The sequence below is a fragment of the Myodes glareolus genome, chromosome 6 (genome assembly GCF_982192425.1).
Source record: "Myodes glareolus chromosome 6, mMyoGla1.1, whole genome shotgun sequence".
Lineage (NCBI taxonomy): Eukaryota > Metazoa > Chordata > Mammalia > Rodentia > Cricetidae > Myodes > Myodes glareolus.
This window is the reverse complement of record NC_142031.1, coordinates 106748548-106762962: the sequence shown is the minus strand read 5'-3', so window position 1 is coordinate 106762962 and position 14415 is coordinate 106748548. Positions and strand designations below refer to the sequence as shown.

Here is a 14415-nt window from a genome sequence, read left to right as displayed (position 1 = left end):
ACAGTCTCAGCTAGTAGTGTTGATGAAAAAATGCACGTTCACATGTGTGTGTGTGTATGTGTGTGTGTGTGTGTGTGTGTGCACGCACACACACACATACACATTTTAGATTCTCACTCAGCAATCTGGGTGTATTTCATTCAGCATTTCTGGTTTTTCACTTGTCCACAAGAATGGGAACTTACTCTAAAATGCTGCAGCAAAAACCATAGTAGAAATCCCTAACTCTGCAATCCCTGAACATATATATATCCATCCTCATAGCTAAGGATATTACATGTATTACACACAGAAACAACATATAGTAAGCATCCATTGGTATATCTACTCTGCAGCCATGAAAGGTGTGCTTAGCAGAGAATGAAAACCAAACCAAACATACCTGACTTGGGTGCTTAGGTCCAGGCATTTCCTGCTAGAATGAACGACTGTGGGCAGCGCTAAGTGTTCTGGGCTCTGGGCAGGTGTGCTAGCTCTCCGTTGCTCTGACAAAGGGCTAAGATTATTCATACTCGTGATTGCTGAGGTTTTGGTCTATGGTCACTTGGTGCCATTATTTCTAGGCCTGTACTGAGGCAGAATAGTGTGCTGAGAAATGGCATGTGGAGCAAAGACACGGGAGTCGGGATGCAAAGGGGAAAAGGCAGGTCCTGATATCCCCTTCAAGGGCACAGCCCCAACGACACAACTCTGTCCATAAAGCGACACCTTTAGAGCAGCAGGTCTCCAAGACATTTATTCTGTGACAGCAATGGGATTGATGGGTTAGCGCTTTGAGGACAGAAGCTACCTAGGTCATCATCCAGGCCTTGCTCCCTAAATGTGTGGGTAGCAAAGCCCCAGTGTACAGAGAAAAAGAACATGCTGGCTTTTATAGAATTAGGAGTCATCTTGATACAAGGTGATGAAAATGAAAGCCCTGTCACAAAGTGAGTGTATTTGTTTTTCACAAAACACAGCTTTTTTTCAAAAGCCAAGCCACGGCCTGCAGCATGTCACTCACTGGAATAGAGTCCATAGATGAACCACAGGTTGTTTTAATGCACGTCACATTTTAAGTATTGGAAATTTTTATCCTAGAAAGCTCTCGGGAATGGAGAGGAGAAATTAGCCCTTGTGTCAGTAGATTGTCCATCTGCTACACTGGGAATCCAGGATTTTCCCTGGGCAAGGGCATAAGGTTCCTGAGCCTGGCTCCCACGCATGCCTCAAAGTGTCTCAGCCTTCTCACCTACACAGTGAGAATATGACATCGGCTCTACCTTGCTCATAAGACATACATCAACAATAGATGAGTAGATGATTGATAGATAGATAGATGATAGATAGATAGATAGATAGATAGATAGATAGATGGATAGATAATAGGTAGATGATAGATAGATAGATAATAGGTAGATAGATGATAGATAGATAGATAGATAGATAGATAGATAGATAGATAGATAATAGGTAGATAGATGATAGATAGATAGATAGATAGATAGATAGATAGATATAGATAAATCTATATTTATTATTTCCAAGATACAGAGTGACATTACTTAAGCCCCAACCCCCAAACCTACCTAGTCCTGTTCCTAAAGGCTCGTGACTCTGGGCCTGACCTACACAGGTCTCACACACACACACACACACACACACACACACACACACACACACCCATTTTCAGTGCTTCTTTTGTAATAACAGCACCTGGACAGAACAAGCCTAAGGAAACGCCAGTGTCGACAAGGTTTGATAAATTGATAGCAATGATGACAAACTGCTGTAGTGATCACCTCACCTCCAGAGAGTTTATGGCTGTGGACCGTTCCTTGATTTTGATGAAATGCACTGAGTGGCTGCTTGGTGCCCGGTGGCATGACATGGGCTTTAATTGTGACGGAAAGTGCACAGGGCCTGAGCTCATAAAGCCTGCCGGCTCTGGGGCTCCCGTTTCAGACCTTTAAAACCACAGTGCTAGCTGCGTTGGTAACAGTCCTCCAGATAACAGCAGGGACGTGGGGAGAGGAAAGGCTGGGAAGGTGGCGGGGCCACAGCACCAGTAGGAGGCCATGGTATGGATTTCTGCTTTTACCTTGGAGAGCTGATGGAAGTTTAAATGCCATGATGCTGAGTGAGGTGAAGTCGCATACAGAGAAACATGATTTGGTATTAGAAAGGCACTGATTCCTTTGGGGAGGAAGCATCTCTTCAGTTGCAAGTCTTACATTCATTCTCTCATTATTCTAATAATTGGTGTGAGGAGAAGCCCTTGAGATGTGTGTGAATGGGAGCTCTCAGTTCTAGAAGCGCCTTACTGTTCCCTGGGAGATGTCTAAGGCACAGGGCATCTCTCCAGAAAGCTCAGTGTGACCGCTCTGAGGGGGCACCTTGAGCGGGTGTGGGAGGCAGTCTCTGTCTCTGTCCCCCCAGCTGATTCTTTTTATCAGACAAGGCCACAGGCTGAGAAAAAAGCCTACATCAGGGTGCCCAGGGCCAGCAACAGCAGCATTGCCTGGGAGAGTGTTAGGGATGCAGGATCTCAGGTCTGGCATTATACAAAGAACCAGAAAGTTAGAGGTAGACCACCAGAGCATCTTACAGTCTCTCGGGGGCTCCATCGCTGTCCCTAGGAGGAACCACTGAGGAGTTACAGGCAGGAGAATTGGACCTGGGTCTGTTTTTGGGTCCAGTTCAGTAGCCTCGTAGAAGGGGCCACAGACCCTAGGTTCCTTCTCCTGAAGAAAAGGAGGTTTTAGAGTGACTGCCAGGCTGTATCAGACACAAACAGCTTATTGTATGTCCACATGGCTAGCAAAGTCCATAGAATACAGTTTTAAGATAATTATTATTATTTAATAGAACTAAGTTATAATTATAAAAAGTACCAAATATATCGAGGAAGATAGAGGCCTGAAATTTTCTCTGCCCAGAAATACTATTGCTTATGTTCTGCAGTTTGGGGTGAGGGAAATATTTTGGTCCATTTCTTTTACAAAATGGGGAATATGCCTGTATCTGCTCAGCAACCCGCCCCTCCCCTAATACTAGCAGGGGTAGACGCTCCCATCATTGGGGTGTTTTGTTCACTTTGGTTAATATTTATCTAAAGTACCATTACACACCTGAACCATTGGTTATTTGCCCTTTTCCCTATAGCGAATGTTTTGGCCTTTTCTCATTTCTTGATTATTGCTTTGGTTAATCTCTCTCCATGTCTGTCTTTCTGTCTCTCTCCCTCCCTCCCTCTCTGTGTCTCTGTTTCTACACACACACACACACACACACACACACACACACACACACACCTGTCTCTCTCTCTCTCTCTCTCTCTCTCTCTCCATCCCCCCCCCCCAATGTGTGTCTGTATGTGTCCGTCTATTTAAATCTTTGTCTTCAGAGCTGCCTGAGAGAATGCTGGAAATAGAACCTCTGGCTCCATTCAGACCTTTATTACGTCAGCAGCTATTTTTCCTCAGACGTACTACTCTAATTGCCACAAACACCGGTGAGATATTAGAGATCCCTTGTGGCTCCTGGCCAGCACGTGGAATACCAAGTTTTATGTTCTGCACTGCCAGAGGCAGCAGAAGCGGCAGTCAGGCTAGTGATGTCTGACAGGCCGTGGTTTGGGTGATCACTACACAAGACAGGAAAGTGGAAAAGGCCCCGGAGTACGGACAGGGACTGGGGTCCCGGAACTGGGGTGACACTCTTTAACAGGCCTCTTTATAATGCATCGCTGGGACACACTTAGGGTCCGTGGGAGAATAATGAGCCTGTGGTACGTCACTACTTAGTAATCTGCAGGTAAGGCAGAAGGATGTGGCGTCTAGAGGCCAGGAGAGGCCTGTCAGGAGCTGGTGGGGCAGCAGCCAGTGGGCCCGTGATTTCTAGGTCCCATCTTCCTCTGTGCTGCTGGGCACCCCAGGTGGCTGTTTCCCACATCTTTTCAGCTGTTGACCCATCCTCTCTTTTCTTCATCTGAGAACATTCCGTTGCTTTCTTGTTTCCGGACACCTTCCTGAAGTGAGATCCTGACCGTGGAGAGAAAGAACAGAGACTCTAAAAATAGAACTCCAGCCCTCATTATGGGAGGAGAAATAAAAAGAGTGGAAGGTGACAAGCTTTTCCACCGTGTATCCATAGCCTCTCCTTCCTGCCAAGGTATCCTTCGCAGCCGCTGCCTCTAAGCGGACGTGGGGAGGGCAAAAAGCCCCTTGTAAAGCCGGTCTGCTTATGCTGACGTGGTCAAATGGTCAATCTACCACAATAAAAAATAAATAAAACTTGTTCTCTGGTGGAAGAAGCTCAGGCCTCCTTAGATAAGCCAACAGACTCCCACCTGCAGGATTTGGGACCTTGGGCAAGGTATTTAGCTCCTAGTTTACCTGTAGGGTAAGGAATTAGTACAGTACTGCATTGTAGGCTCGTCCATCTTTAGTAAATCCTAACCTGAAGCGTACCTCGTATCGTACTTGGCATGCAGTAAGCACACTTAAATGTTTATGCTATTAACTTAAGCCAGACGAGCCCCACCTGAGGCTTGGGAAGTATTAGGCAGTGTCCTTCGGTGATCACTGTGGCGGTTCTACAGGTACCCAGTGAGGAGAGCCAAGGGTTGCTGCCACACAGCTAACAACACACAGCACAGCCCCTCAAAACAAAGACGGGGCCGGCCCAAGCATCAGCAGTCCAGGGGGAACCCCAGGTTTCAATAGAACACCCAGCAATGTGCCTCCACTCAGAAGTATAGGTCAGGTGGAGAGGTGGGTTGGGGACAGCAATTCCTGCTGTGGAGGTTGGGAAGGACAGACGCTTCCTTGGAGATGTGCAGATAAAGATCCCCTTGGGAGGCATCTCCTAAAGGAGGGGGAGTTGTCACCAAGAGACTCTTGCAGCTCTTTTTTTTCTGTAGTAAGAGGGTGACTCAGAGTGTCCCCAAGCTCTCATTGCCCCAGGGAGCTAACGCTGGCAGCTCCTGTGAAGAGGACCCTGGAAGGACAGTGTGTGGTTCCTGCCTGCGGCTGAATGTGTCCTGTGTTTAGGGAAATGATCTGGAAACTGTCTGAGAAAGAAGTCACTGTCCTGAGTAGAACTAAAATAAGTCGTGACACGCACACAAGAAGAAAAGATTAAATCCCATGTTCAAGCAGCTACCCACCACAAGGAGACTCTGTTACCCCCTTGCCGTATAAAGGGTTATTTAATCTGACTTTCAAATGGTATAATCATTCACTTCGCCTCACGCACACTGCTGTGCAGGCTCTTCACACCAGAAGGTCTGTGTTCTCTTACTAGCAATGAAGGTTTGAGAAAAGAGCTTTATTCCTGGTCTCCAAAATTTTATTCTTAGGCTAACCCTGAACACATTTGTAAGGTATCCCAAAACCCATTTCAGCCATGGCAGGACCATATCAGGGAAAGGAGCCTTTAGGAGAGAATGGCCTTGGGCATTTTGGGCAATGCTGGTCCTTAGAAGCTGGGGTGTAGGCAATGATGACGACAGAATGAATGGGAGACCCTCCCCACCTGATGCGGGACACCTTTGCCCCCCTTTCTCCAGACTCCTGCCTCCCTCCATGTGCTGGGGCTTTCTAGAACCTTGCATGTGTTCAAGTGGCTGCTGTAGCAAGGAATCCCATTAGAGGCTTGGAGGGGCGGGGGGGGGGAGCCAAAGGTGACTCAGGCATGGGGGCGCCAAAGGGGCGGGGGGGGGAGGGAGCCAAAGGTGACTCAGGCATGGGGGCGCCAAAGGGGCGGGGGGGAGGGAGCCAAAGGTGACTCAGGCATGGGGGCGCCAAAGGTGACCCAGGCACAGGGGCAATACCCGAGTCCTCGGTAAAATGGAGAGAACTGTCCCTAGTTCCGCTAAGACGGTGGTAAGCGCAGTGAAGAACCGAACGGTACTTAAGAGGGCAGAGTGCAGCCGGACAGTGGCGCCTTTAATCGCAGCACGCAGGAGGCAGAGGCAAGTGGATCTCTGTGCGTTCGAGGCCAACCTCAACCTGGTCTACAAGCGCTAGTTCCAGGCCAAGTTCCAAAGGTACAGAGAAACCCTGCCTCGAAAAAACAGGAAATAAAAAAGGCAGAGTGGGGATTGTTTTCTTGGCACGTGGCACAGGAGTTGAAATTTGCGTGTTGGTCAGGAGGTAGGTGTGTTTAAATGATGCTGTGATACTCTAAGAGAAAGCCAGAGCTGCTGTATGGAGAAGCTGAATATGCCAGGAAATGAGATTTTTCAGGATCTCTGGGACAAATGAATATCGAGACCAGTAAAAGTTCACAAAGCCAGGACTTGTGTCATCCATGGAGGAGCGTGGGACTCTGCTACTGTTACAAGATATGTGTTCTTCAGCAAATTTTGTTACCCCTGGTGCCTCAGTATTTTCATCCAGAAAATGGACATAAACATCTTGGCCCTTATATCCTTATGCTGGAGATTAAATGAGTAAATGTGCTTTAGTACATTCTGAGTGTTATCTGGCACAGCGTACGCTCCTACAAGTGACAAAAACTTTGACTGATATTTCTGATTTTTTTAAAAAAGGTAGCAAGATGAAATTGGAGAAGGCACTTCTGACTTCTGAACCAAGCCAAAAGGATGGGGCAGAGAAGTGGAGACTCACACAGGGAAGGGCTGCTGTCATGAGTTGCCACAGGACAGCTTCGAGGGGCTCTGCTCAGAAACAGGGCCATGTCTTATAGGACACAGGATGCAACTCAAGAATCTATCTCTCTGTTCACCTAGCCTTCTGTATTCTCTTGCTTTCTAGTTCTGAAAGTATTGATTTTACCATCTGTCTGATATTAGCTGCATTAAAGTACTCCCAAGACATCCCAACCCCCCCACCCCCGCCACACACACTTCTGTTAACGGAGAGACCTGGGACCAAACACTATGATCCCAAAGGAGGGCAATCCAGTGCTTTTAAAGACACAAAGGGCCTGAAGACAGGCTGGGGCACTAACAAAATGCACACCCAAGATGCTTTGTTTAAAAAGAAAACAGCAGTGATATTTGCCTTTTAGTTAAGGTGTGTCTTCTTGCGGGATTGCAGGAGCATGGGGAGGGGATGAAGGAAGATGCTAGAACCCTGTAGTGAGGTAGCCTTGCCTTCTGACCCTCTGGCCTGGGAGCCAAATGATTTTCACTTTTCTCACAAGCTCTGACTGTTGCAGTTTGATAAATGTGTAAGAGTAAAGACAAGGTTTTCAAGTACTGGGCAGTTAAATATATATATGTGTGTGTGTGTGTGTGTGTGTGTGTGTGTGTGTGTGTGTGTGTGTGTGCGCGCGAGAGAGAGAGAGAGAGTCTATCCCTATAAGATTAAAGAATCATGTGGGTTTAAAGGTTTAGTCTGCTGGAGGTCAGCCCAGGATGAGATTCAGAGGCCCAGAATAATTGGATACAGCTTTGACTAGGAACACCACAAGAAGCATGTGTGTGTGTGTGTGTGTGTGTGTGTGTGTGTGTGTACGCGCGCCTGCATGCACACACGCGCATGTGCACACATGGCTGCCTCCCTGGCTCTCCTGTGCTGACTGGATAATCAGGGGGTGGCTGCACATGAATGTGTGCTATTGTTCCAGGCACATGCCAGCCTTAAGAAACAGCACAAAGCAGGCCCATCCCTACTCAGCCAGAGCCCCCTCCAGCACTCAGTCGTCCCTTCCAGGTCACATGCCTCGCCTCGGGGCTCTGCAGACGGGACACAGCTGTCTCAAATCTGCTGCCACAGTCCCCCAAAGTCTGCTGGCTCTAGAGAGCTCCCACAGGGAGACTCGGGAGATCCGAGACCCAAGCACCATGCTCTCTCAGGAGCTCTGGCTGGAAAACGAGAGAAAATGTGCTATGGTTCGCAAGTCCAAGCCTGGCAGGAAGCGTCAAGAGTTGCTGGCCATTGCGTTTGGGGTGAAGGTGGGACTCAAAGGTGGCTTGCTTTGGTCTCCTCTCAAGCTCTTTGCTTGTTCACAGATCTCCTCCCTTGTCAGAAGAGCTGCCCTCACACACGACAACCACTTCAACTATGAGAAGACACACAACTTCAAGGTGAGCATCTACGTTCTTTCTGCTGTTCTGCGGGGGGAGGGGAGGCGGGGGTGGGAGAGGATCCTTGAGGACTTCCATCTGGTCTCTAGTCAGAAAGGCAGGACGCAGCAAAATCCTTTGTTTTCCACATAACCCACTGCCTTGTGTCAAACTGAAGGCCAGGGAGAGCAGCTAGCTCCACAGGGCTGCCCTTAATACCTACACATGTACTGACTTAGATCTGGGAAGCCAGGCCCACTTCTTCTTCACCTTTCCATGCCCAGTGAGAGGGGCGCAGAAGATTCCCAGTTGGTGGCGCTTAGAAGTGTTCTGCACAAAACCTAGCGGTATTTTTCCACCCAGAAGAAGGGCTGCTGCTGTCTGAGAGACAGTGCAAACAGCTGTCCAGCTCTTGTTTGGTGTTTTGTCTTTTGTTCTTTGTGATTCTGTTTCTGCGCAGACAGCTGCAGATGTCTTAAGGCGAGAACCCATTCACTGACTCGCATGTGTGCTTTGGGTTCAGGGGCACCTTACAGGCTGACCAGGCTTGACCCCGCCCTCCAGTCTAAACAAAAAGTTAGGGGAGTTGGTGGTTTCAGTGGTTTTCCCCCCATGTACTGTCTTCATTTTAGACCCGCTCTGGATGCGAGCTGCCGCCAGAAGACCAGGGCCTGCTTCTTGTGCTGTGCTGTGTTGTCCAAGGAGTGTTCAGAGGGGAAACCCATGACAAATCGCCCAGCATGGGAAGCTGCTCTGGGGAGAGAGGCTGGACCATGCTAGAGATTCACCTAAGTGGATGGGGAATGCTGTGTGAAGCTGGGGATTTTCAGATGCAGGAGCCAGGAAGAAAAGAATAGGTGCAGAACCAAGCTGCGGCTTGCCTTCCTCTGTTGAATTCTGCTCTCTTTCTGGGGCCACAGCCATAGAAATGAGATTGAGCAGCAGGAACAAGGAAACCAATGAAGGGTCAGCGTTTTCTAAGGATATATGTGCACCTATTAAATTTGCATTCGTGTTAGCCTGGTCTATTTCTCCGCTTCTAGTTTAGGAAAGCATGCAGCTCAGGCCGTTGCCTGCTGTCCTTGACCAGAGGAATGGAAACCTTCAACCCTAGGGATTAGGATGGGCGGAGAGTTGTGCCCTTTAGGGTCTCTTCCACACTAAGACTTTTCTCTTTCTCCCCTTACTAAATAATGACAGGTCTGGAATACGAAATGTCCTCTTTTATTTTCTCCTTCTGGTTTTCTATTTTAATCCCTGTGATCTTTTCTTTCCTTAAGAAAGTGTTTTTCTGACTTTTGACGGGAACCCTTGGTCTGGACATCCTGTGGATGCTCTGCCAGACCTGACAGGATAGGTCTTGCTGGGTGTGCAGATTTCTTTCCTTCCTTTCCAGAATTCCAGTGATTTTGCTCTGAAGGTGCAATTTGATTGCATTAGTATAACATAGCTTCACAGTGGGAATTCCCCCATGAGTTCAAAAGTTATGCGGACTCAGGTGACAGGCCCGTCAGTCACAGCCAGTGCCAGTCTGTTTTAGCTTACATCTCTAAAGGGGAAATTTTAAGGCTGTCTGAAAAAGAAGGGTTGAAAAGATGCAGTTAGATTCCCTAACTGTGCTGCCAGGATATTTTGGTAGAAGAACAAAGCATTCAGTGTGCCATGAAGAGAGAGAGATCCCAGTATATATGTGCTGTCCCAGGTGAATCCACGAGACAGACAGAAACACACCCCTTTTGTGGCTTACACAGACGTCTTTGAAACCCAAGAGGCCCTGGAGTAGCTATGGCAGCAAATGTGGCTTTCAGTGGTGCTGCCCCTGCCTTTGTCCTTAGAATAAGTGCTGGGGCTGGAGGAGGCACTCACTGTGCTCTGATTCATATTTTTCCACCCTAGGTCCCTTACCCTCTCCTGACCCTCAGCTGACTGCAGACAGAAACTTAGCATGATCTTTCGGGAAAACATTCTAGAAACATGTCATTGCTGTAAATATAGCCATGGGTTTTTAGGAATAAGTCACTAAAGAAAACAGGCTTTTACCAAGGGCCCCACTAACCACTTGTATTTATGTTTTATACCTTCATTTTACATCAGCTTTTTATTTATGTTGACTGCTAATGGGTTGTATTCTGGAACTTTCCTGATGGGTTATTGGAAGATGCTATGTACATAGCATGGCGTTAGTGTAACAAGAATGCATAGTCGTGGTTTTCTGTGCTAATCAGCAAATCACTTTCGCTTTGCTCCGATCTGAACTCTTACCTGAGATAGGAATCTGTGGGCAGAACCTGCTGCCTCACCCACAGCAAGCCTCCTTGCACCATTAGGTCTGCTGGGGGTTGGGGGAGGGGTGTTAGAGACCTCTCTTCCATGCTGTACTCAGGAACTTCTTCATGGGGAATGAAGAGAAACTCTCCACATACACAACTCTGGGAGAGTGCTCTTCTCAGACGCCCCAGAGAGCAGAGCCTACCAGGGACCTGCTTTTCAAACAACACAGCCAAGAAATTAAAAAAAAAAAAATCCAGTGCAGTAGCTTTTGGGGTTATGCCTCACTACATGCGATAATCGTGTACTTGGCAAAGTGTTGCCTGCTGCTGTTGTGGTTATTCAAAGCTGGGGTTTCCTGGGACTCCTGGCTCCTACTCCACTCAAAGACAGAGGTGAAATTAAGATTTCAATATAAACAAAAAATACCTATAGAGGAAAGAGCTTCCACTCTGTTTGGCCGGCAGGGGAAACTCTCAGTGCATCTGTGCTTCACTTGTAAAACTCTCCAGGTGAGCCAACCCCAAGCCCCAGCAGCCTGCATCCATGTCCTTCCGTGCCATCAGCACGTGGCAAGCATCATGACTACTCATCAACTCTAGCAGTGAGCTTAGCTCTCTTAGCTTCAGTTTCCTTGCTGGTAAAATGGGACCCTTGCAGGGTTTTATGTTTACATGCTGACTAGCGGTTAGCTCCTCTGTTACTGCTCTGCCCAGGGCTTTCTTTGCATAATTACACTTGGAAAGCGAATACGTGTGAATTATGTGTCACTTCTCTGTCCCCTGGGTAAGAAGTCATTTGATGTACACTTTTACTATCACTTTATTCTTCATCCTTTTGTGCCCCGCACTTCCCTCTGTCTTCGTGTTTGGTTTTCTCTGTGATATACTGTGTGATATATACATATTGCCCTCACTTCTACAGGCTGATCTATCTTTCCACCATTTTTCTTCCTCTCTTATATAACAGAATATGTGTAACAGAAAATAAAATGAAGTCTGATGTTGTTTCTTTCTATGTGGTCTACCATGTACCTGAATGCCCCTCATCTGTTTAAAAAGTAGATGAAGGGTTTAAATTTTTAGACCTGGATTCCATGTGTATTTTTTCCCAGTTTTCAAGAAGTTTAACATATCTGTGAGGACTTTAGCAAGTTCCTGCCTCTGATGTAACAAATAACCATAACTTTGGTAACTTAAAACAACACAAATTTATTTTCTTAGTTTTAGATGTCAGAGTCTGTAGCCAAGCTGTGGGCATTGGCTCCTGCTGGAGATGCCCCATGCCCTGGCAGTCCTTGGAGTTCCCTTGGCTCCTATTTCTTCCCCTGTCTTTATAACACCATCTTCTGTGTCCTTGTAGGTTTTCTTTAAGGTCACCAGTCACTGTGTATAGGGCCATGCTAGCCCAGCACAACCTCTTTCTAGTTATGTCTTCCAAGACCTTATTTTCTAAAGGCTACATGTTCAGTGACCGAGAATTGGACTCGATCATACTTCAAGACACAGTGCAGCCCATTCTAAGGACTACATTGGTATTTTCAGAAGACTTGAGGGGGAAGGACCTCTTTCTCATCTTTGAGGATACATCTTCATCTTCCACACACAAGTTCAAGCCTGCCATTTTACTAGAGGCTTTCAGGCCACAAGATGACATCTTTTGACAGTAACTAATGTCTACCAAGTGTCATCCCTTAGTGTGGGTACCACTGCTAAGATCCATGGTTACTCATTCATCATCTTTAAGGTTTTCATTGATTTATTTTTTTTTCTATTGGTGCTTTATCAGTCTGACAGAAAAGTGAAGAAATTTCCTGGTTTCTTAATTAAACATTTCTTCAAGAATAAAAGGTACAGTAAAGACACAGAAATCTTAAAGCAGCAGGATGCCCTTCCACTTGGAGTGTGGCATCAGAAGTGTCGATTTGCTCTGGTTTGTTCATATAGAGAATATATATTTCACTGTTAAGGATCTGGCATGGCTATTAGGTAAGACGTATGGCTAGGCTGCCCTGACTGCATAATAGATGTGGCTTAATGCCAAACAAAACTGTGAGGTACTGTTAAAATAGTAGTCAAGACAAAACAGGAGAGCCCTTAGCCAGGATGCCCCATGACCACTGTGCCGTTTCACAGCCAGGACTGCCCCTTAGCAAAGCTGAAGAGGAATGTGCTCATCTCTAGCACAACTCCAACCCTGTTGTTTCTCTTGCCTCATCGCTCATGTCTTCCGTTTTCCCAGTATTCCTCTACTGAAAAGTGCCATCACTATTCAGTAGACCTGGGCTCCTCCCCCACTCCATTCTTTTTTTTGGCTGACAGCAGGAATTTCAGCCAAGTGTGAAAGCAGTTTGTAGAGAAAGGCCTTGTGTGGTCAGATGTCCCACCTTCGTGCCACAGCGGACTCAGAGCATGTCTCCCACCCAGCTAACCTTTATGTGTGTGTCAGGGTGTCTTTGTCACTGTCACTGCAAATCCGTGCAGACCAACAGAGCCAGGGATCGAGACTGGGACCTGACGCAGCCCGCAGCAGGGTGCCCACGTTCGGCCACGCCAGGACGTGGCTCAGCCATACAGCTTCACAGTGTCAGTTACTGGCTACATCATCTGACCCCTATCAAGTGCTTAACTGTTCTTAATTTTTTATGGACTCTGTCTGGCTCTAAAGAACACAAAATTCAAAAGGACTATTCTGAATGACCAAATGCCCAATTCTGGCACTTTCCACCCAGAGAAATGAGCCCTTTGTGTTTTATATGGGACAAGAGAGTGGGTACCAGTGGTCACAATTCATACTAAGAGGACGCCTTCTGAAACTTTCCAGGAAAGAGAGCTCCCCAGCCATTTATGCCATTACTCCACCAACGCAGACCGCGGGCTGCTTGGGTGCCAGGTGCCAGGGAGTGCTAAGGGAGAAACGGCTGCATTCTCCTGCCAAGGGCTTCACAGCCAGGACACTTTTCACCACAGAGGGGACATTTGGCGATGTCTAGAGACGTGCTTTTTATATCTTGTGTGTTTGCTATTATTATTTGTTGGTCTGTTTTCTGAGACTGGGTTTCACTGTGTTACCCTGGCTGTCCTGAGATTCACTCTGTAGTCCAGGTTGGCCTTGATCTCACAGAGATCCTTCTGCCTGCCTGCCTCCCGAGTGCTGGGATCAAAGGCATGTGCCACCATCACCCAGCTGATGGGTTTTCCATCACATCAAAGTGTCCCAGTGATATCCAGAGAGGCCAGGGAGGAGGTAGTCAGGACAACCCTCAGAGTAGTGTTCCTCAGCTGTCTGTCCACAGCTCCAGGGAGTGAGTGGGGGAGCCTCAGGTTCCTCCTACCCAAGCAATAACCGGGTCCGAGCTTGCTTAGCTTCTGAGAAGAGCTGGAATCCAGCCTTTTCGGGGTGGTGTGGCCTTAGACCTCAGGAGGAGGTAGGCATAAATAAGAGTGGAAATTGGCACAGGAGCAGCTGAGTTCAAGGAGAAGATTCAAGAAAGGCTTTGCGGCCAGTGGTAGTTTGGGAACACAGCCCCCTCTTTTCCACGACATAGCTCCTTCCGCCTCCAAATGCACAGTTGCTGCCGTCTGCTTTTGCATCTTAACCAGCCGCTAGGGTGTCGCCTTCATCCTTGCCCCTGCCTTGGTGTCTCTGGCATAAATTACTTAAGCTCTGGTGTGGAACCTTGGCTGAGGAGGGTCGAAGGGCTTTCCTCAGCCAGGAACACCAAATCTTCAGTCTCTCACGCCCACCACTGGGGACGGGCGTGAAGCTGAGGCTTAGCTCATAGTCTGTCGGATTCAGCATTGCCAACAGGGCCAGGTCTCTGAGCTTGTCCCTGGCTTTACTGTGGGACCACGTCTTTAATCCCATTTAAATGCCCAGGCAGCCACTGACAAATGACTCCAGGGATCCTTGGTGTCTCCATTAGAGCCTGTCTTAGCACTGGACGCTCTCACAGCGTCCGAGCGGTGAACCTCGCTGAGGGAACAGAAAGTGTCTCTGTTACAGGTGACGTCGCTATCTCCTTACATCTGAGAAGGTTCACTTAGGGGTCAGAATTTCACCTGCCTCTGCAGGAAGGGAAAACCCAGAGTTTCCTTTCTCACATGAGTTCATTGTCACATGATTGTGGG

The 14415-nt window shown here is 47.6% G+C and overlaps 1 protein-coding gene across 1 annotated transcript in view; it reads left to right on the top strand.

Moving 5' to 3' along the window:
* The window catches only part of Chn2 (chimerin 2), a 272046-nt gene that overhangs the window by 236869 nt on the left and 20762 nt on the right, over positions 1–14415 (top strand). The window contains exon 7 of the mRNA XM_085691052.2: positions 7964–8038. Coding sequence (XP_085547178.2) covers positions 7964–8038 — 75 coding nt within the window. The remainder of the gene's footprint in view (positions 1–7963; positions 8039–14415) is intronic.